At 50.5% G+C, this 19,743-nt stretch overlaps 9 protein-coding genes across 9 annotated transcripts; 4 read left to right on the top strand and 5 right to left on the bottom strand.

The window, feature by feature from the left end:
• Positions 1-58: 58 nt before the first annotated feature.
• Positions 59-2,081, top strand: BZA70DRAFT_270889 (uncharacterized protein). The gene is made up of 4 exons (XM_064911384.1): positions 59-178; positions 241-468; positions 545-694; positions 768-2,081. Exons 1-4 carry the CDS (start codon positions 137-139, stop codon positions 1,944-1,946), a joined length of 1,599 nt encoding a protein of 532 aa, XP_064770306.1. The 5' UTR covers positions 59-136; the 3' UTR covers positions 1,947-2,081.
• Positions 2,082-5,341, bottom strand: BZA70DRAFT_270888 (kinase-like domain-containing protein). Its single transcript, XM_064911383.1, has 3 exons — positions 5,116-5,341; positions 4,962-5,035; positions 2,082-4,891 (listed from the first exon to the last, which is right to left on the bottom strand). The coding sequence occupies exons 1-3, from the start codon at positions 5,211-5,213 to the stop codon at positions 2,463-2,465; spliced, it is 2,601 nt and encodes an 866-aa protein (XP_064770305.1). The 5' UTR covers positions 5,214-5,341; the 3' UTR covers positions 2,082-2,462.
• A 192-nt stretch (positions 5,342-5,533) lies between these two features.
• On the top strand, positions 5,534-6,729 carry BZA70DRAFT_270883 (Snf7 family). Its single transcript, XM_064911382.1, has 6 exons — positions 5,534-5,649; positions 5,721-5,740; positions 5,818-5,895; positions 5,979-6,125; positions 6,193-6,261; positions 6,333-6,729. The coding sequence occupies exons 1-6, from the start codon at positions 5,634-5,636 to the stop codon at positions 6,600-6,602; spliced, it is 600 nt and encodes a 199-aa protein (XP_064770304.1). The 5' UTR covers positions 5,534-5,633; the 3' UTR covers positions 6,603-6,729.
• Positions 6,718-12,470, bottom strand: BZA70DRAFT_8195 (uncharacterized protein). Its single transcript, XM_064915437.1, has 5 exons — positions 11,921-12,470; positions 11,714-11,834; positions 9,772-11,656; positions 9,490-9,701; positions 6,718-9,425 (listed from the first exon to the last, which is right to left on the bottom strand). The coding sequence occupies exons 1-5, from the start codon at positions 12,138-12,140 to the stop codon at positions 6,833-6,835; spliced, it is 5,031 nt and encodes a 1,676-aa protein (XP_064770303.1). The 5' UTR covers positions 12,141-12,470; the 3' UTR covers positions 6,718-6,832.
• Positions 12,471-12,616: 146 nt separating this feature from the next.
• On the top strand, positions 12,617-13,220 carry BZA70DRAFT_252971 (BTB/POZ protein). The gene is made up of 3 exons (XM_064910731.1): positions 12,617-12,881; positions 12,954-13,090; positions 13,156-13,220. The coding sequence occupies exons 1-3, from the start codon at positions 12,709-12,711 to the stop codon at positions 13,158-13,160; spliced, it is 315 nt and encodes a 104-aa protein (XP_064770302.1). The 5' UTR covers positions 12,617-12,708; the 3' UTR covers positions 13,161-13,220.
• Positions 13,221-14,811, bottom strand: BZA70DRAFT_270878 (tRNA-splicing endonuclease subunit sen54 N-term-domain-containing protein). The gene is made up of 5 exons (XM_064911381.1): positions 14,560-14,811; positions 14,366-14,494; positions 13,812-14,293; positions 13,575-13,746; positions 13,221-13,502 (listed from the first exon to the last, which is right to left on the bottom strand). The coding sequence occupies exons 1-5, from the start codon at positions 14,691-14,693 to the stop codon at positions 13,229-13,231; spliced, it is 1,191 nt and encodes a 396-aa protein (XP_064770301.1). The 5' UTR covers positions 14,694-14,811; the 3' UTR covers positions 13,221-13,228.
• An 11-nt stretch (positions 14,812-14,822) lies between these two features.
• BZA70DRAFT_292640 (uncharacterized protein) lies at positions 14,823-16,513 on the bottom strand. The gene is made up of 2 exons (XM_064914384.1): positions 16,072-16,513; positions 14,823-15,996 (listed from the first exon to the last, which is right to left on the bottom strand). The coding sequence occupies exons 1-2, from the start codon at positions 16,147-16,149 to the stop codon at positions 14,914-14,916; spliced, it is 1,161 nt and encodes a 386-aa protein (XP_064770300.1). The 5' UTR covers positions 16,150-16,513; the 3' UTR covers positions 14,823-14,913.
• An 882-nt stretch (positions 16,514-17,395) lies between these two features.
• Positions 17,396-18,456, top strand: BZA70DRAFT_233857 (uncharacterized protein; the record flags this gene model as incomplete). Its single annotated transcript, XM_064910277.1, has 2 exons — positions 17,396-18,148; positions 18,205-18,456. The coding sequence occupies 2 exons, from the start codon at positions 17,396-17,398 to the stop codon at positions 18,454-18,456; spliced, it is 1,005 nt and encodes a 334-aa protein (XP_064770299.1).
• A 268-nt stretch (positions 18,457-18,724) lies between these two features.
• Positions 18,725-19,526, bottom strand: BZA70DRAFT_286630 (uncharacterized protein; the record flags this gene model as incomplete). Its single annotated transcript, XM_064913882.1, has 5 exons — positions 18,725-19,105; positions 19,167-19,229; positions 19,289-19,342; positions 19,409-19,441; positions 19,506-19,526. The coding sequence occupies 5 exons, from the start codon at positions 19,524-19,526 to the stop codon at positions 18,725-18,727; spliced, it is 552 nt and encodes a 183-aa protein (XP_064770298.1).
• Between the last annotated feature and the right edge of the window lie 217 nt (positions 19,527-19,743).

Below are 19,743 nucleotides of genomic sequence, written 5' to 3'. Positions count from 1 at the left end.
CAGTTAAGGTTTGACCACCTGCGCCGCACACTGGGAGAAAAAAAAAATCGACTCGCAGGGCAAATCTGGTGGAGCTTGCTCTTCTTTGTTACTGTCCGGCCGTGGTTCAACAGATACTCGAGATTGTACTTTCATAATGACTGGATTTGCTGACGCTGTTGCTAAGGGAGTTACCGAGGTATGTAGTAGCTGCTGGTTTCGCTGTATATATAGAGATCTTGAGCGCTAACTTCCCTCTAGGTCTCCGGTATCTTTGATACCATCCTCGTTCTTGATTTCGGCTCCCAGTACAGCCACTTGATCACTCGCCGTCTGCGTGAGCTGAATGTTTACGCGGAGATGCTGCCGTGCACGCAGAAGATTAGCGAGCTGACCTGGAAGCCCAAGGGTGTCATTCTTTCGGGAAGCCCTTACTCTGTCTACGCTAAGGATGCTCCTCATGCCGACCCCGCTGTCTTCGACCTCGGAGTATGTCTTCTGTCTAGAATTAGTGCTTGATGATATGATTACAGAAATTAACTGGAGGGTATTCTTTTTGATCTAGGTCCCTATCTTGGGAATCTGCTACGGTCTCCAGGAGCTGGCCTGGGCCCTTGGCGGAACGGTTGGAGGAAGTGACAAGCGCGAGTACGGCCATGCTCTGCTCAAGCCCGTCGACGAGCACTTCTTGTTTGAGGGCATCGATGACTTTCAGGTTCGTTTTACATGATGAAATTCTGTGGCTGAAGAGGAGACAATGGTGAGCTAACTGGTGATCTCACCTCTAGGTCTGGATGAGTCACGGTGACAAGATCTCCGCTCTCCCCACCGACTTCAAGGTCATTGCCACCACCGACAACGCCCCCTTTGCCGCGATCACGCACACATCCAAGCACATCTACGGTATCCAGTTCCACCCTGAGGTCACCCACACCAAGCAGGGCAAGAAGCTGTTCCACAACTTTGCCATCAATGTCTGCAAATGCGAGCAAAACTGGACGATGGAGAACTTCATCGACACCGAGATCGAGCGCATTCGCACGCTCGTCGGTCCGACTGGTGAAGTCATTGGTGCCGTGTCTGGCGGTGTCGATTCCACTGTCGCGGCTAAGTTGCTCAACACCGCCATCGGCGACCGCTTCCATGCCATTTACGTCGACAACGGTGTCATGCGTCTCAACGAGACTAAGCAGGTTTACGACACGCTGACCGCTGGTTTGGGCATCAACCTCAAGATCGTCGACGCATCTGATGTCTTCCTTGGAAAGCTCAAGGGTGTCACTGATCCCGAGAAGAAGCGGAAAATCATCGGAAACACCTTCATTGAGGTTTTCGAGGAAGAGTCTGCCAAGCTCGACGCTGCCTCGGGCGGCAAGATTGAGTACCTTCTCCAGGGAACTCTCTACCCTGACGTCATTGAGAGCATCAGTTTCAAGGGTCCCTCGCAGACCATCAAGACCCATCACAACGTCGGCGGCTTGCTGGAGAACATGAAGCTCAAGCTCATCGAGCCTCTGCGCGAGCTCTTCAAGGACGAGGTCCGCGCCCTCGGCACCTTGATGGGAATCCCAGAGGAGCTCGTCTGGCGCCACCCGTTCCCCGGCCCCGGTATCGCCATCCGCATCCTGGGCGAGGTCACTCCCTCGCAGGTCGAAATTGCTCGCAAGGCGGACTACATCTTCATCGAGGAGATCCGCAAGGCGGGTCTGTACAACAAGATCTCGCAGGCGTTCGCGTGCCTCTTGCCGGTCAAGTCCGTCGGCGTCATGGGCGACCAGCGAACTTACGAGCAGGTCATTGCGCTTCGCGCTATCGAGACCGTCGATTTCATGACCGCCGACTGGTATATTTTCGAGGCCAACTTCTTGAAGACCGTCAGCCGACGGATTGTCAACGAGGTTGCTGGTGTCGCGAGAGTGGTGTATGATATCACCTCTAAGCCCCCTGCCACCGTCGAATGGGAGTAAAGTTACAATACTGTGAAAAATTTAGTTCGTTTTGCTTTAATCGATTTACTCTATAAATAGTTAGAATCAAGAAAGGGGACGAGGGAAGGAGTCAACGAAGATGTTGGTGCGTTGTTATGTACTTTTGTATGCGTTTGTGTAATAATTACTTGCTTTAACTACAATTCGATTAGTCTTATCTGTATAATCACCAGTCAACAATAATCTTTTAACGAAAGTGATCAAATTCCATATATATAAAAGAACCCTCGCAGCACAAAACAAAAAACCGAAATACAGAAATAACTCCAGATACACAAGCGATTATTAAGGTATATATATAAGCAAACGATTCCCATCCAAAAATAATAACCGTCAAACGACGAAAGTGAATGCTCCTGCACATCTGGTATCAAAATGTTGTCTCTTTCTTCGAGATTTGCGATCTTTACCGCTGCATTCCTTCTTCATGTCCCGTATATTCACTTGATTGCACATATGTCTTCATGAGACGACTCAGTCGACCGATTCACCATTTCACTTCATAAGCGCAGCCGCAACGCCCTCAGGTAGTGGCGCAGGCGTAGCCTCCGCACTTGAGAAATTCGAGACAGAGTTGCCCGCCCCGACCGCGACGATTGGCTCCAAGAACGCGTGGTCGAGTAGCTCGGATGCGATCGGTCGCTTCTCGTGGTCGAGCTCAAATGTCAAGTTTAGGAATTCTCGAGCGATCGGAGTTGCGATTTTGGGAATTTCGGGCGTGCATGCCTGAGTTCCGATTCTGAAGAGCGCTTGCATTTGGGAAAATTCAGGGAACGGATGCGTTCCGGTGAACATCTCGACCACAAGGCATCCCAAAGACCAGATATCGGCCTTTCTAGTGTAGGATGTCTGCTTGACGACCTCTGGAGCCATCCAGTAAACAGATCCTTGTAGAGAAGGACGATGGGGTTGATTGTTTCCGCTTGCTAGAAGGCCTGCTTCAACACGCTTCGAGATTCCAAAATCTGAGATCTTGATCTTTCCCTTGTTATCGACCAGCACGTTTGCGCCCTTGATATCGCGGTGAACGATATCTCGACCATGAAGATAATTCAGGCCACACAAGATCTGCTTCACGAAAATTCTGATCAGGGGTTCCTCCAGGGGTCCGTAGTTATTCAGAAGAGTCGCGACTGATCCACCAGGAACATACTCCAGGAAAATATTGAGAAACTGTCCATCTGAGTTCGATCCAAGATACTGCACAATGTTCTCGTGCTGCAGATCTCGTAGAAGCTGGATCTCGCGCTGCAAAGCGTCGATCATAGACTTCTTTCTGGCTTGGTCACCTTGTCTATTGTTTTGCGTCAGCTCGACTTGTTTCACTGCCATAAGCTCGCCGGTGAGCGCATTCAAGCCCAAGACCACGCTACCAAACGAGCCAGCACCGATTAGAGCGCCTCTGATCCACCGTGTAGGTCCACCATCGACATCCTCTGCACCATCAAACTCAGCATCTGAAGCTTCTTCCGGTATGTCGTCGACGTTGTCTACCTCGATATAAGAGTTGTTGTCGGACATTATACTGGCAATCGTTTCGGCTCGCGAAAATACCGAGAACGGTCGGCCTGTCATCGCCGGAGACTGTCGCATACTTTGAGCGGCGGCGTTTCTCTGGAAGTCTCGGAACTCATCGCTCTCCTCCCCTGCTTCAAACAGTGGAGGAGATGTACGACGGGTATCAGTAGACTGCTGATCCTCGTCGGTGAGAATGACAGATGAGCTCACGCTGACTGAGCTGCGATGTTGCACGCGTCGCAGATTTGAGCCAGACCGCGCAAGAGCAGGCGGAGACGGCGCGATAGATCCCGTGGTCTGTACCTGCGACTTGCGATTACTGCTAGTAGTACCGCTATTCGCGCTGAGCCAGGCATCACCGACGGTGGGGACGGGAGGCATAGATTCGCGATTATTTTCACGGTTCGTAGTCGAGCTGGCGTAAGAGGCTGTGGTCGCCACAGACATGCGACGAGACATACTAGAGATGCGTTTTGACCTCCTGATGGAATTGCGCACAGTCTGCTCAAGTACGCGACTCTCATGGCCAGGGAAGTATTCAGCGAGATTTGAGGAGATGAGCTCGCTAGGAGGACGCTGGCCAAAGAAATTTCGCATACGCTTTGTTCGCACCGGACTACCATTCGGACTCACACCATCTTCCGTAGAAGACATTGAGGACGTCTGCACCTGTACGTTGGGTTTTGCCTGTGCCGAAATCAGCTGCTGCTGACGCTGCTGTAGCCATTGCTGCTCAGACGCCGTCGTGCTGTCGATAAATGTCCCGGGTCGCTGGGTGACCTCGCGGGCGAGTTGTTCCCGGGCAATCTGCAGAGATTTCTGATACTCTTCCGAACTGGGAGTTTGACCGATGCGAACGAGGACTAGCCGCTCGCGCTCAGGGCGAACGGTGGTGTGGCAGATGGAGACGAGTTCGACGTCTTGGACCTCTCGTATGTTTCCGACGTCATCTGTGACATAGATTGTCCAGTCTGTAGGCTGGTCTTTGGAGCCAAATTTGCGGATACCCTTTTTAATGATGGCCTCGCCATTAAAGCAGCCGGAGATGTCGACAACTTTAGTGAGGCCCTTTGTGAATATAAACTTAACGAAATTTTGTTCTAGAGGTCGAGAAGGATGAGCGAGAGGGAGAGTCGCAGTGCGCTGCTGCGTGGTCGGTGGAGGATTGGAGACGTGGGTGGGTGAAATCGGCGGGACAGCAGAAGAAGCAGCAGGGGCCGGAAAGGGCGATACTGAGGCACTGTCGAGACTGGCGAGCGAGGTCTTGCTCTTTTTCGAGAGAGCACGAGCACGGAGGGCTTTGATCGCCACCGATATCCGAACACGGTCGCCGATCTTTGTGACTCCGAGCTCGCGGACGATGTTCTGGTCGACCTCGAGAAGAGTCTCGCCGTTGATGTGGTTTTCTGCAGAGCGCCGCAGCCAAGTTAGGATCGCACCGCCAGAGTATGTAGATGAAGATGAAGAGCAACAGACCTGCGAAGAGATGCGCGTACTTTGCGCAGTTGACAGAGTGGAGCCAGTCGGAGACTCTGGCCTCGTCCCATTGCCTGCGAGAGTGTTAGCAGCTACGGGCAGAAAAAGTACCCTGAGCCAAAACAGAGCAGACGGGCGCATAGGGGACGCATACCTGACGTCGTCGTCGACAAACACCGAGCCGGTGGGACTCGAAAGGCCGCTGTGAGGCATGGAGCTGGCTGCTTGCGGGTGGTTCATGAGCAGGGCCATGCCTGGGCTCTTTCGGGGGTGTTTTGGGAAGAGAACAGCGCGGAGGAGAGGAAGCGGTCGATGATCTTTCTGAGCCCGAGCTGCCTCGCGCACTGCTCTCGCCAGGCACTCGAGTTTCAAGGGATTGGGGCTAACCGGATTAGGCATCTTGACTGCTTCTTTCGGAATAGCGCAAGGGGTCCATCTCTGCGATGGCTCTGGGCCCGCACGTGATAGTTTTATGCTTAGTCAGTGGTTAGTAATTGTCCCATCGGCCTCGTGCGAGCGGCGACGGCGGCGACTGATACCGATTATTCGACCTTGATACGCCGCCTTTGGTTCTCCACAGCCACCACCGCTTCTTTTATTTATCTCTTCTCCACCAACTGCGCCTGATTTTGCTCCGGCTGTTGTGCTCGGGAGTTACTGATTGTTTAAGCAATGTCCGGTTTAGAGAGTACGTTTTCTTCTCGTCGTTTCAAGATCTTCATATACCGGATTATGTACTAACGCCGGATCTGATCACAGAGTCTCTCTTCAACCTGAAGGTAAATGACCTCAGCTGAAGTCTTGTGTCAATTCAATCATGCCGAGCTGGCGACAAATTGCTAATCGCGAGATATAGTTCACGGCCAAATCGCTGAACAAGCAGGCCAACAAGGCAGCCAAAGATGAGCTAAGAGAGAAAGAAAAGGTGAAGAAGGTAATCTTTAATCGTTACTACCCTCTGTCCCCTCAAATCTTCTGATCTATGTCGCTAATTCTGCTTATTTAATTTGCTTGAAGGCGATCCAACAGGGAAACAATGATATCGCGAAGCTCTACGCCCAGAATGCTATCCGCAAGCAGAGCGAGCGCATGAACCTATTACGTCTCGCTTCCCGTATCGACGCTGTCGCTAGTCGTGTGCAGACCGCTGTCACCATGAGAAATGTGAGTCCTCAAGATATTTTATATGCGCGCTTGGTATATTCCAGCTACTTATCATTCGGGGTTGTAGGTCACCGGAAATATGGCAAACGTTGTCAAGAACATGGATCGTGCAATGGAGAGTATGAATTTAGAAAAGGCAAGATACCACTTCTTTTAGCCATTTTCTTAATCCCCCAACTAACATTTACCTCTTCCTGTCTCTTGCAGATGTCAATGGTCATGGAGAAATTCGAGCAACAATTCGAAGACCTCGACGTCACCACATCATACTACGAAGAAGCAGGCCAAGTCAACAACGCCGTCGCAGCGCCACAGGAAGACGTCGATCTGCTGATGCAAAAAGTCGCCGACGAAGCTGGGTTGGAAATGCAACAAACCCTCGAAGTCAATACCCCTGCAAAGGGCAAAGTTGGACCGTCGCCTACCGAGGTCGAGGAGGATTCTTTGGGCGAGCGACTTCGTGCTCTTCGTGCTTAATCTCAGTTTTATTGTAATCTTTTTTTTCTTTTGTTATCTAGTTTATCGTTGTTTTATGTTTCATTAGTCTCTGGAAATTATATGGTTAATAGTATTGGTAGTGGCATGGTCTGAGAAGAAAAACTATATTGGTTCCATATTCAGTCTCTCTCGTACTTTACATGCAAGAATTAAAATCCCAGTCAATCAAATCTATCCTTACAAATCACAAAATATTAACCACGACAACTCTACGAATACACCTTGATGTCGCCCGCCCGGTCGACCGAGATAACCAACCCGTACGGCTTGAACAGCACCGCGATATCCAGCACCGCATCGTTGTGGAATTTCATCATGCTCTGCTGCCGCGACGTGATCAGCGTATTGCGCTGCGTCGCCATCTCCGGCGGCGTCCGGCGCAGATCTGTGTTTCGCCGCGTCGGCCCGTTAGACGACGTACCTCTCGCCGTCCCGTTCGGAGCTGGAGGCGCCTGCTCGACTGTTCGTAAACCGTCGAGCGCGTTCACCGCTCCGCGAACCTCGGTATGCACGATGATATGATGCATATGCTGGTCCGTGGCAGCATACGACATGTACGTCGGCCGCGCGTGCTCCGCAAGCGGTCCACTCACTATAAACGACGTCTCCGGCTTGGCCAAGCTCCAGTACCGCAGATTCTTATCTGCGCCCGCAGTGAGCATAAACGAACCCATAATAGCTGCTCGATACCGAAGCGATCCCCGACCCGGCATTCCGTTCGATGTGTTATCATAGTCCGCCATGAGATTGCCCTGCTCAAATTCGACGAGCAGCTCTGGCGCCAAAATGCACATCGCACGCACGCCTCTGCTGATGCTGGCCTCGTTGCGCTCGAGAAGCTGTACGGGGTCGTTCGCAAACCTGCTGATCAACGTCTCCGTCGGCTCGTCGTCTACTAGCACAGGCTCGTACTTGCGTTCCATCGTCGACGCCGGGCCGTTTTCGGCCGTGGTCCTGAATACTTCTCGGCAAATCGTTCGTTCGACATCCCACACTGTGACCTCGTCCCCGGTAACACTCGCACCTCCGACGACGCAGATGCACTTGCCGTTCCCACGCACAGGATGCATCGTTATCTTGTGAATCGGCGTCGCGGCTTGTAATCCCCAAGCTTTGAGTCTCACTTGGTAGCGAATACTCCAAATGTCGATTATTCCCCGTGACATACCCACCGCGATCCATGACCGGGTTCTGTCGACGCAGAAGCAGGTTATGGTCCCGTGGTGGGCAGGGTTCACAAACGCAAAGCTCAGCGTCAGCTTCTCGTGCCGTAGGTTGATTCCCAAGATCCGCGACTTGTTCGTCGCAACGATCAACGTCGATACCGACTCGATCTTCATATGCTGCATCTCGATCGCATACTCGCCTTCTTCAAGCTTGTATGATCGTAGCGTGCTCAATTTGTTGTATTTTGAGATCCCCCGTCCGGCAGGTGTAGAATAATCCACCTTCACGATGTTAATAACGCCGTCGGTCGAGCCACTCGCGAAACAGTACGTGCCGTCAATCATGCACAGCGTCTTTACTTTGGTGCCGTTGGCATGCTTGTACGTCTGGCGCGATCGGTTCGTCACGTTTCGTTCGAGCTGCATCGAGTCCCATACCTTAATCGTACCGTCATCTGACGCCGTAAGGAAGAAACTGTGATCAGGCGCAATCGCAATCTTATTAACCGGCCCTGCGTGCTCTTCAAAGTGCGCTATCAGCACTCCGTCGGGACGCCATTGGCTGCCGGGTACAGGAACTGGTCCAGCACCGTGCTTCAGAAGCGACCGCGGTCGCGCCGCCAGCGGTATCGTGGGCCCAAACTCCGGGATATCGACCATAAACTTCTCCACGTAAACAGTATCCAGTAGCTTGAGAATATATGGATCGTCGCCGGTATATGAATGTCCACGATAAACGACAGTCTCGGCTGGTGCATCTTCCTCTGTCATAGGGTACTGCGCGGCCATCATCGACGTCATCTCCATCGGCGGTGTCTTGTCTATCTTGGCTGGCGCCACCGCATTCGTCTTCGAAGTAGGGCTCTTATCCTCCTTCTCCGACCCGTCAACGTGCCCATACGCCGTCGCATTGCTGGTACCCACATCTGCCACGGCCTTGAGCGGGTTATGATCATCATCGACTTTACTCTTAAACGTCGCAATGCTAGCCCGTCTGCGAAGTTCTCGCGACAAAGTCAGCTGTCGCTCAAGAACGCTGTCGCCAGCCGCCGACGTGGGGGGTGCCGTCTCGTTATCGCTCAACGGACCATTGGTAGTACTCGTCGTGCTTTCCAGCGTGTTGATTCTGGTAACGTTACTCTGCACCCTAGACGGGCTTGTCATAAACACGCTAGCGGCAGTGGGCCGGGTAGGCGAGTCGAGCTGGAAGATTGGTGCCATAGTCCTAGGCGATCCTTCTACCCCGTTGAGCCAATAGGGCGGGAAATTCGCCCGCTTGAGTGGCAGAGAGGTCGAAGGCCGTTGATCGATCGTTTTCAATGCGTCAACAAGAGCACTAGCTGTCTTGTACTGCTTAATCGTCGACTCTGAAATCGGAGACTTTGTAACATGACGGCGGACCGATGCATGCGTATCGTCAAAGAAATAGGTATGCAGCTGCACGCCAAGCTTGTTGACAGATATCGTCGAACCATAATCAATCGCGTTGCTGCTATCGTTTCGAGTGCTGATTGATTTGTAGTTATTCGGGTTGGCCTTCGCAATCCGCCAGATGTGTTCTCGCAAAGCCACTAGCTTCCACAGATCGTCATCGCTCAATCCCAAGACAGCAAGCTTCTGGAGCCACAATTTATCCCTGTACATAGACACAGTTAGCACAACCGCCCTGTTTAACAAACACAGATCAATGTCAATCTTACTCCTCCGTTTTCTGTAGTTTTTCGGAAAATACTGCATTCTGAGCGACAGCTTTCGTAATCGAGAGGTTATGCAGCGAAGACGTGATTGAATACGACCCTTCGAAAAGCGGCATTATATCCGACATCCGCTGCTCCTTTGCTGACTTCCAGAAATTGGAGTCGCGGGTCTCTGCGGCCCAGTTAATTGCGGCGTTGTAGATTATTCGCGGCAGCTAGTGAGCGCGTTCGTTAGTCGTAAGGTGCGTTAAGACAAATAAGAGTAGAGTAGATAAGAGAACTTACCGGTGGTTTGCAGAAATCCTGCAGCATGATTTCTGAAAACTCCAGAACGTCGCATTGCAGGAACGGCTTGATAATCGGGCCTATGATGCAGTGGATATCGGCAGGCGACAGCCACCGGACAGAAGCAGAAATAAACGCAAATACACCTTGCCGAATCCATAGATTAGGATGCACCGAAAACCGAACTGTAATGCGAACCAGGTCCCAGAGATTGGGTCTGTTGATGAGACCTAGTTCAGCCAGGCTTGTAAATGCGAACAAAACTTTCTCGACAACAAATTCCTCCGTATCGGCCAAAGCTTGCACCATCAGCGGCATAATGTATTCCTCCAGACTGTTGCCCCCCACGAATGTCGCAAGACCGATGATTGCGTCGAAGAAAGCACCTCTGAGAAGCGCATCCTTGTCATTCAGATACGTAATCAGATGACTCAGAATGATGTCGCTAGCTTTCTGGCTACCAAAGAATGCGCACAGTGGGGATATGGATCGCAGTAGAGCACGCTTTACTGCAGAATCTGAATCTGTGAGAAGGGTGATCGCGAGGTCTTGAAACTGCTCTACGAGTTCGCGTCTGAGCATATCAAAGTATGCCTGGTAGCCATCATTATTTGCGATTCCATTCTCGAGCTCGGCGTCGACCAGCGCTCCGGAGATCCCTTCGATTCGGGCATCCTGTGCTAGATCCAGAAATCTGAGCGCGGTCTGTGCTAGGGTTGCGATGAAGGACGCGAAACTGGCGCGGACAAATACATCTTTGCTGGAAAGGAGAGGTTGCAGTCGAGGAAGAATGTACTCTGGAAATACGTTCTCGTTCACTGGCGTGATTCGCTGAACAAGTGCCATCAGCTGCGTTATTGCTCGCATCGCGGACACCTTCACATCCACAAAATCATCGCCTAGTAAAGACACTAGAAACGGAAGGCATCGGTCTAGTTTCGCCTCGTCCGGCAGCTGCTCTCCAAAAGCCAATATCAGGTCGCAAGCATGCAGTCTTGCTCGTCCAGTGGCCGTGTTCCTGATTGCTGAGGCCGCGATCGCGAGAAAAATGACTGCGCCTCCGTCTTCAGGGGGGTTGCGGGGCGCCACGGGAGTCGAAGTGTGGTAATGGGGAATATCGAGATAGACTGGGATCGGCTCCGTTGTCTTGTGAGAGTTTGCGGCGCCGTTTGATAGCTGCGGAGCGTCGAATTTCAGGAAGAAAGCAATTTTGTCAAAGTCGTTGTAGATATGCTCTATCCGGCGATCGGCCTCGAGATATTGCTGTGCAAGCGATCGCTCGCCGAGTTCGAGAACACTCGGCTCTGTAATGTTTTGGATGTATTCGTGGAGGAAATTGTAAAAGTATGTTGGAAAGGCTCGGCCGCTCCATTCTTCCAAGTAACCGGAAGCTGAGAGTCGATCGGCCGGGTTCAAACTGATCATGTGGCGGACCAGGGACCTTATTTCCAAGTCATCGATTTTCGATAGATCCGGCACGAACGAGCCTTCTCTATATCCAAACAATTGTGAAAGCGTGAAAGTCGGCGTTCCCTCAAGAAACAGCTCCGCAATGACGCATCCCAAACTAAATACATCCATGGCATCGGTGAGAGGTCCTCGTTTATTCTCCCCTGGGGCATAAAAGCGTTCGGGGGCGACGTAGCAGACTCTTCTCAATGATGTGTCGAAGAAAAACAGGAAATCGGCCGGATCGTCCTCGGGAAGGTATGTAGGCTTGAAACACGCAAAGTCTGTCAGGTAAACCCAGTTCCAGGACGTCACGACTATGTTTTCAGTCTTGATGTCGCCGTGGTGGACTCCGCGCGCGTGACACTTGCTCAGGCCGGATAAAAGCTGGAACGCAATCCAGCGTTTTTCAATGTTCTCGAGGAATGGCCGAATACTAAAAACACAATTAGCAAAGCTGACTATATACGGGATGAATCAAGAGAACACATGCCTTATCCGATCATAGAGAATATTGTCAAAGTGCTGTCGTACTAGATATCCTGCCCGTTCTGTTTCCACGATTTTGGCATAAGCTATCGCATGCGACACATCCTGCAAAGCAGCCCGCTCAGCTATATTTGATATCACGTCAGAAAAATTCCGTCCTCATAGTCTCTCAGACAGAGGTGTAGAGGAACGTAGGGCAGGTTTAACATACTCGTCAGTTGCTTCTGAAACGCCCGCAGCGAGAGGTTCGCGATAGGCTTGATGAATATCTTGACAATAACCAGCCCATCTTTATGCCGACCCTTGACAGTTTTCATAAACCGCGCCGATCCGCATGTCTTGTCGTATTGAATGTCTCCGAGTTCGTCGACGTAGGAGTCAATCCCAACAGTCGGTGCCGACGGAGTGACCTGTGATATTTGATTTCCCATTCTTTTGTATTTGCATTCACCCAAGTTATATGCCCACAGATATTAAACAGCGGTCCTGCTGCTGCTTAAACGGATTTGAAATGCAGCCCACGAGTTACTGGAAAACGCTGCTCCAATGACTGACTGGGCTAAATCCCAAAGCGCTGACGTCCCTCCCAGATCAGAGAGAGCTTGAATACGCGTTGAGCCACCAAACTCGCATAAAATTCCACGCGCAAAACGTCCACAAGCGTCTGATAAAATCACCTGGGCAAACCGGGAAGCAGGTCCAAACTGATAGGTTCAAACGCAGGCGTGCGCGTCAGTTTAAGCTGCTATCTGATCTTCTGGCTTGACGATGACCACAAGAGCTCCCTATCAGGTCGGTGCGCGAGCCAAAGTAAAAGTTACCCGGTGCTGCATTGGAGCCGGGTAACTGTCTCGTTTGGGAACTGCTATTATACGCGACTCAGCTCGCGGGCATCGCGTGCGTGGGTCATTGCTGCGATATATTATAAAACGCGACGGTTCGACGGCTTGCGACTGAGCTGCCGTTTAGAATCTGCTGTAGGGACTATATATCGACAAAATGTCTCAAGCCGAGACCGAAGAGGGAGGGGACTTTGTGCTGCTGGTCTCATCAGACGGATACAAATTCTCGATTTCGCGCAAGGCAGCCATGGTGTCTGGTACACTTCAGAGAATGTTTGAGGGTGCTGGTCTTGAGTCGCAGTCCAATCGGGTTATCTTGAAAGATATCAAGTGAGTTTATGGGAGCGTGGCACCATTTGGTTTACCTGAAGCGTGGTCTAACTGATGCCTTGATGGCTGTAGTGGCGTCCTCCTCGAGAAAGTATGCGAATACCTTTGCTACAATTTGAAGCACCAGAACAATCCGGGAAATATTCCAGAGTTTGAAATTCCTCCTGAAATGGCCCTTGAGCTCCTTGTAGCCTCGGATTTCTTGGATGGTATGTTGACTGTTTTGCTAAAATCCGATTCAGTGTGCACTACTAATGCTTACATTCAACTATAGTATAAATGTATATCGGGTTTATGATTCTATAGGGGTCAATTGTACATTATTTCTCAAACATGCTATATATTATCTATGTCTTTTTTGCGGACGCTGCAGGTCTTGCGCGCGCCTGGCCTTTCCTCATATTTCGCGGGGAACGCTCGTAGATCGTCTCGTCTCCAAACGACGTGTCTCCCAATCTCACAAAACTGATGATCCCACAATCAACAACCGCAATCAGTACATTCCTATATCCTTCTTTCAGTCGCTGGTTCTCTGTACCTTTCCCGCCGCGCGCTGAGGGAGGAACGTTGGTAAACAGTGCTCGTAGTTGACTATATGAAGGCATTTTCTCCTTTGCCGCGCTACAAAAGTGAAGAGTAGAGATTGGGTTAGTCGGGCTACGCTTCAACGAGGAAACAGCAGTTACCACTTACTTGACTACCACAATTTGAAAGTCAGGTTCTCCCGGTGCAGACTTTTTGAACGACGGCCGTGGTTTCCAGATGTTGTAAGTGACCCGAAATGGGACCTCTGTCTTAGCAACTGGTGGTGTATAATTCTTGTGACTTTCGTAGGGAATGATCTGTAATTTGCGATAAATGGAGCCTGTACAATTCGTTAGAAACCAAATTTCCAGTATTCATAATAATTGTTTGTGAAAACAAACTCACTATATGATCTCCAAACTCCACCATGAACAACAGGTCCAAAAGGAGCGATTCGTTTTGCGAAAAGTGAAGACGCCCCGCTCCAAAAGCTCATGCACCTCTCCATAATCGAGGACCAAAAAGAAGCCCAACTCCATTTCCTCTCAATCACAGGCAACTCGGGTACGCCTTCGTTGTCAAACGTACTGGCTCTCTGAATATTGAATCCGAGTCGTTTTAAGTAGGCGTAGACAAGGTACCTCTCATGTCCGCCGCAGGCTTTGAGACATACCCCGTAGCATCCCTGTAGAGAGATGGAAGTATCCCCTCGCGAATTGTATAAAGTCATGCTCCCTCGCTCTACCAAATAAATTGTTTCCTCCGGAAGAAGGAAAATAGTACCGGTTGAGTCTGCTTTTCCTATAGCTTTGAAGTGAGGACCTCGCGCCGATATAACTCTAGCCTTTCCCAGACTGGGGAACCATATGCCTGAAATATGAGCTTTGCTATAGAAGGGGATGTTAGAGCACGTAGTTCACACTTGCTAGCATGAAAGTAGCAGTAGAGAGTAAACTGACCTTGTGTGTTTGCGCTCACCACTTAGTGCTGTGTACATCGCCGTCCGACTTTGTTCAAGATTACTGGAGTCAGTGTGACTTCCATCGGGCTCGTATTCTTTCTCTCCTCGTTTCGGTAAGCTCTTTTTACTAAAATTAACGCTCGTGTCAATAAACCACCAGTATTGATGCTGTAGACTGTTGGAAGCAGGTACCTGGCTCCGCTGTAGGCCGCTAGCAGTCTCCAATCCTGTTGCTCGTCGTCCGATGCCCCGTCGTCATCGTGTTCGCCACCTCGTCCATTCTGCGGCAAAGGGGAGTCTTCGCAGTCTTTGTCTAGATCGTCCATTGTGATTTTGTTTTCTAGCGACGGCTTTCTCTGTATCAACGTGCAGCAGTATTGGGAATTTGGGACTGATATTTTTCAGCTGATGCGGCTCGATGAGTATCTGTGGAGTGAGCTCTACAACCTTAACTTCGATCGAATAATACTCTATTGTGTCATTACTCTGATAAAACATACATAGACCACCACATATTACGCCAATAAAAACAGAATTCATTCCATCTCATTCAATCCATAAACTCCTCTGCTGACCGGACATTGTTATTCCGAGCTTCGACGCAGCCACCGGATCGTTAGCCTTAATAAACGTCGGAGTGGGTTGCAAGGGTGTCGCGCCCACAGTCGTCTTGATAGCGTTATTGAGCGGGTAGAGAAGTGCCTGGCAAGTAGCAGAGTCGAACGGTGTCACTGTGAGTGTGTGGTTGAGTTCGACGTCTTTGCAGCCGGAAAATCTCACCCCGATCTTCAGGATGAAGCTGACTGAATACAACGCCGAGACCTGCGTGAACGACGAGAGAAGAGTGTTGGGACTCGCCGCCTCATCGCGCTGTAATACTTCCCGATTAGTTCTCTTTGGTACCGGGAAGGTAAATGTGATGTCTTGTTGGTGCGCCTGGTTGCCTAGCGAGATGTGGTTCGCCATATCCAATTTCTCTGCCTGAATTGTCTTGATTTTCGGAATGATTCCGTCGCTGACGGTACCAAAATTGATAATCTCTTGCAGGTCTATATATATGCTCTTTATCTTCACTTTGCTCGACTTGTATTGCAGATCTGGGTTTGGGACAATGTCAATCACCATATGCACAGGGTCGCCCGGGCCGAACGCTATCCTGTCGAGCGTCAACGCCACATCGACGAGCGAATCGTCTGACTTGGCCACCACCGTTTGCTGCTGGCGAAACTCGGAAAACACTGAAATAGTATCGTAACGAAGGATTGTGATGGGACAGAATGTCCGGACATAGTCGGTGACCTTAATATCGTCCTCTAGAGCCGCGGCTTGCAGACTGTAAATCGTCGAGGCGGTCTTGGGAATATGCATGCTGGACGGCAGCTCCATCTCCCTTGCAAATGGAAGAGTGTAGATAAACGGGAAACTCATCGAGAGGTACGAATTCCTGGAGGAATCGTCGTGCAGCTGGACCGGACGGCCGACTGCATATGTCTCCTTTCTCATCTGTTTCATAACCCTCGCCGTATGCACCGTTATTTCCTCGGATCTATAGAGCTGGAGCTCCAGCGTCTTGAGCCTGAACGGACCTCCTGTTTTCGAGCGAACTTCGACCACTCCGCAAATCCGAGGCTATGAAAGAAAGACGATTAGCAAGTGAAATCGGCAATCAGCCGCTTTTATCGCGAGGAGTTCAGGTCGTCTTACCCAGCTTGCGTCGATACCTGGATAGCCAAGCACAAAATCTGCATTTGGAGGTCCTCGGATACTTATTGTCAGCGGCATTGTATGTTAGGTGTCAAGAATGACTGGTGTCTGTAGAGTCGTGTAGTTGATTGCGTGTAGAGCAGCGACGCGATGCGGTTCTAGGTAGTTTGCACAATCTGCGACAACCGGCTCGTGCCAGATACTCTGCGCAAATAAATATCTGTATTTCACTTCCAAAAGAACTCGAATGAGCTATTTTCCGGGTGCAGAGCAGCTGGCTGACCGGAATTCAGCACTAACACGTCCTGATGATATCTTCTGGGAGAGTAAACACGAGCTGAGTGGCCGTGGCTCCGATTTACAGTTTCGCGCGGCTCAAAACAACTGCGATCAGAAAAATGGCCCGCTCCTCCTTCTCGAGGCCAGGAAAACCATCGTCACTACAGTCCAAAGCAAGAGCTCTACGCGTCCTGTCTTTTGTTCTGTTGCAAATATTTGGTCGATTTGGGGAATTTTGATCCGAATGGGCGATTCCCTCTGGAGTCGCGGTGGAAGCGGAGGCCCAGGAGACGATGGCAGGATTAACGCACCCGGCGGATCTTGGACGGGGTTCCTGAACAGCTGGTGTTCTGAGATCATAAATCTGCTGGGCTTCAAAACAGGAGGAGCGGAAGAACATGTTTCTGAACAGATAGAGGCTTCAGCGGTGCATCTTAGTCCGTCTGATGGCGACAGGCAAGCCTCGAATCATGAGCAGCTATTACAGGATCCTCCTGCCGATGCGCGTCCTGCACAGTCCCCCACTCCATCATCCAGCAAACTTGATATTTCTCTACCAACACCTCCCAGAACAGAATTTCAACCGCGCAAGCTGAAATTTGATGCGCCTGCGCAGCCACAGCTTAGCGACGGCGAGACACTGCCGGACGCAGGTCCAACAGTTGTTGAAGATCAGCGCGAGCAGCCGACTCATAGGCCTGATCTTCCATTTGGTGCCTACCTCCCAACAACTTCAGGTCGACCAGTCACTGCCAAATCGAAGGCCGACGAGGAGCGGAGGAAGAAACTGACGGAAGCTATCCGTCGCCGGAAGCAATACGAGAAGCGCTTTGGTGCTCTACGCGCCACCCCAGCCAATACGCAGAATCAGGTGCACTCAACACCTTTCAAGGCAGCGACTCCGTCTACGACTTCTGGCCAGTATTCAGCATTGAGGCTCAACACGTTCTCCGGATCAAGTCGCGTCAGCAAGTATCAAAGTCCGTTCAAGAAGATTACACCTGCAGGCACAGCTGGCGCCCCTAAGCCGTCGTCTCTGTCCAGCATGCACAGACTCCATAACGATGTCTACCTCACCGCCGTCAGAAACAGGCTAGCACCAAATCTATACGGTGGCCTCCCATCGTCACCCCTGGCCGAAAGCCTGTCGCCTGCGCGATCTACACCCGAAGTGCGTCGCAGACCAATTCCATTCGGAATTTCAGACTCGAAGAGCGTAGACGAGCTGTTGAAGCGCTTGGTCAAGGAGGGCAACGCGACAGATTTCCCTAGTTTTCAAGCTCTTCAAGAACGCCGCAAGGCGCGTTTAAAAGCGATCGAAGAGCTGCGACGACCCAAGAAGGAGATTATCACGCCTCTCAATAGCGCGCAGCTATCTAAAGTCCATCAGTGTCTTTCGAGTGGAAACCTGGGCCAGACACTGATCTCCGCTTTCAGAATCGACATCACGGTCCGAGACGTGAGGACCTTGGGCGACCGGCAATGGCTGAACGACAACGTGATTGACTTTTATCTCGAGCTAGTCACGCAGCGCAGTCGTGACCACGCGTCGAAGAACGACGACTATCCGCGCTCGTTTGTCTACACGACTCATTTTTACTCAACGCTGCAGTCAAAGGGGTACCAAGGAGTTGCGCGATGGGGTCGGCGTAAACAGCTGGACTTGGCGAGCGTGGATTACATTTTCATTCCGATTAATATTCATAATGCTCATTGGTGCGCAAGTGTCATAAATATCAAAGACAAGCGGTTTGAGTATTATGATTCGATGGCTGGAGGTCCAGGTGGAGCTTTCAAGGTAATTTCACCTCCTTTGTTCAATCAATTGTTGTATATCTCTGACCTTTTCGATAGTACCTTCGTGAATACCTCATCAACGAAAGCCGAACACAAAACGTGCCACTCAACGACGTTGACCAATGGGAAGATTACATCCCCAACGACTCTCCCCTGCAAAGAAACGGCTACGACTGCGGAGTTTTTACATGCAAGACCGTCGAGGTGTTATCGCGGGCCGCGCCGCTGACGTTCACGCAAAATGAGATGAAACTTTTGCGTCAGCGAATGGTTTTTGAGATTTTGCAAGGGAAGCTGTTGAATGCATAGCGAAGAACAGATTCAAATTATTTAATGGCGGGGATTTGACGTGGATTTATAACAGTGGCTGTATGTACTTTACGGGTGATGCTTAGTATCAAGATCAAGGAGTTTTTTATTTCGGGTTACAAGAATTATTATGAATAGACTGTATTTTTATCTCAAAAATATGCACATTGCAAACAAATAGTACAGTCATTATAAACAAACACCAAGAACGCCGCTTTGATTATCGTACTGCGCAATCAAAATATATAAATCGAATGATCATGAAGGATCAGGGAGAGGTAGGATGTCGAGGATCGTAGTGTTCATAGTCGGCATCAATTTCGCTGTCAGAGTTTTCTTCGTTTGCAAAGTCATTCCGCGGAATTTCGGTCTTAACTGTCGATGTTGAAGCAGCAGCAGTAGGAGTCGTCGCTGTCTTCGCTTTTGAGCCAAACTTCTTGAACCCTCCGCCACCGATCGATTTAAAGCCAGCCTTTGCAGTGGATGGTGCCCCGCCGGCGGCGACGGCGGTAGATGAAGATGTAGTCGTGGATACTTGGATGCTGTCGAGTGAGATGGTGCGCATGCCTGATTCGCGCATTTCGCGCTCGCGGCGCTGTTCTGCGGTCATTGAGGAGTCTTTTTGCATTTGTTTGAGCTCATTGTATCGCTGCGGACGATTGGGGATTAGTGGACGAAAAGGATGAACGAAGAGGGCGACCTAGACATACCTTTTTATGCTGGTGTTCGTAACTGCTTATGTGCGTTTCATATTCGTCCATACGACTGTATCCCTGTATTTTGATGGCCAGTCAGTTGATGTGCTGAGGATAGTATGTTTGGTGGTGACTACCTTTTGACAGAGATCGCAGTGAAATGCTTTCAACGCCTGCTTCGCTGCCTCAGTCTGTAACAATTTAAACTAAGTAAACATACTGTAACATTCAAAAACTATCAGTAGAGAAGTGCATACACGAGGAGCTGGGTTGACCATCGAACGGACAGGCTGAAGATTACGATCCGAGACAGTTAGCAAGTGATCTCAGGCTATATGGGATGAAATTGCACACCTTAAACGATCGAGGAGGCATCTTTCCGCTATCAATTATCGTCTGTATTAGCAGGATAAATCAATTCGGTACTATAAGATGGTCATATTTCCAATGACAAAACCACAACGCGACTTGAGCTCCTCGGTGCACCTGCTTCTGGTTTATTTCGCTACTTCCCGAATAGTCCATCCGGGTAAGGGTTACCGCACCTGCCCGCCTCACCGGATGCGGACCCCCGGAGCTAAAGTGCACAAGG

The sequence above is a fragment of the Myxozyma melibiosi genome (genome assembly GCF_037950935.1).
Source record: "Myxozyma melibiosi strain Phaff 52-87 chromosome Unknown BZA70scaffold_1, whole genome shotgun sequence".
NCBI lineage: Eukaryota > Fungi > Ascomycota > Lipomycetes > Lipomycetales > Lipomycetaceae > Myxozyma > Myxozyma melibiosi.
This window is presented reverse-complemented; position numbering and strand designations above follow the sequence as displayed.

Excerpts from the sequence above, each read along its gene's own strand:
- BZA70DRAFT_270889 (XM_064911384.1), top strand. The coding sequence starts at position 137 with ATGACTGGATTTGCTGACGCTGTTGCTAAGGGAGTTACCGAG. Across the intron at positions 179-240 it reads TTGCTAAGGGAGTTACCGAG|GTCTCCGGTATCTTTGATAC; the intron begins GTATGTAGTAGC and ends ACTTCCCTCTAG. Across the intron at positions 695-767 it reads AGGGCATCGATGACTTTCAG|GTCTGGATGAGTCACGGTGA; the intron begins GTTCGTTTTACA and ends TCTCACCTCTAG.
- BZA70DRAFT_270888 (XM_064911383.1), bottom strand. The coding sequence starts at position 5,213 with ATGGCCCTGCTCATGAACCACCCGCAAGCAGCCAGCTCCATGCCTCAC. Across the intron at positions 5,036-5,115 it reads TTTGTCGACGACGACGTCAG|GCAATGGGACGAGGCCAGAG; the intron begins GTATGCGTCCCC and ends ACACTCTCGCAG. Across the intron at positions 4,892-4,961 it reads GTACGCGCATCTCTTCGCAG|AAAACCACATCAACGGCGAG; the intron begins GTCTGTTGCTCT and ends GGCGCTCTGCAG.
- BZA70DRAFT_270883 (XM_064911382.1), top strand. Across the intron at positions 6,126-6,192 it reads CCGCTGTCACCATGAGAAAT|GTCACCGGAAATATGGCAAA; the intron begins GTGAGTCCTCAA and ends TCGGGGTTGTAG. Across the intron at positions 6,262-6,332 it reads AGAGTATGAATTTAGAAAAG|ATGTCAATGGTCATGGAGAA; the intron begins GCAAGATACCAC and ends TGTCTCTTGCAG.
- BZA70DRAFT_8195 (XM_064915437.1), bottom strand. The coding sequence starts at position 12,140 with ATGGGAAATCAAATATCACAGGTCACTCCGTCGGCACCGACTGTTGGG. Across the intron at positions 11,657-11,713 it reads ATTCTCTATGATCGGATAAG|TATTCGGCCATTCCTCGAGA; the intron begins GCATGTGTTCTC and ends TTGTGTTTTTAG. Across the intron at positions 9,702-9,771 it reads AGGATTTCTGCAAACCACCG|CTGCCGCGAATAATCTACAA; the intron begins GTAAGTTCTCTT and ends CGCGCTCACTAG.
- BZA70DRAFT_252971 (XM_064910731.1), top strand. The coding sequence starts at position 12,709 with ATGTCTCAAGCCGAGACCGAAGAGGGAGGGGACTTTGTGCTGCTGGTC. Across the intron at positions 12,882-12,953 it reads GTTATCTTGAAAGATATCAA|TGGCGTCCTCCTCGAGAAAG; the intron begins GTGAGTTTATGG and ends TGATGGCTGTAG.
- BZA70DRAFT_270878 (XM_064911381.1), bottom strand. The coding sequence starts at position 14,693 with ATGGACGATCTAGACAAAGACTGCGAAGACTCCCCTTTGCCGCAGAAT. Across the intron at positions 14,294-14,365 it reads GGTGAGCGCAAACACACAAG|CAAAGCTCATATTTCAGGCA; the intron begins GTCAGTTTACTC and ends CCCCTTCTATAG. Across the intron at positions 13,747-13,811 it reads TGGAGTTTGGAGATCATATA|GCTCCATTTATCGCAAATTA; the intron begins GTGAGTTTGTTT and ends CGAATTGTACAG.
- BZA70DRAFT_292640 (XM_064914384.1), bottom strand. The coding sequence starts at position 16,149 with ATGCCGCTGACAATAAGTATCCGAGGACCTCCAAATGCAGATTTTGTG. Across the intron at positions 15,997-16,071 it reads CAGGTATCGACGCAAGCTGG|CCTCGGATTTGCGGAGTGGT; the intron begins GTAAGACGACCT and ends TTTCTTTCATAG.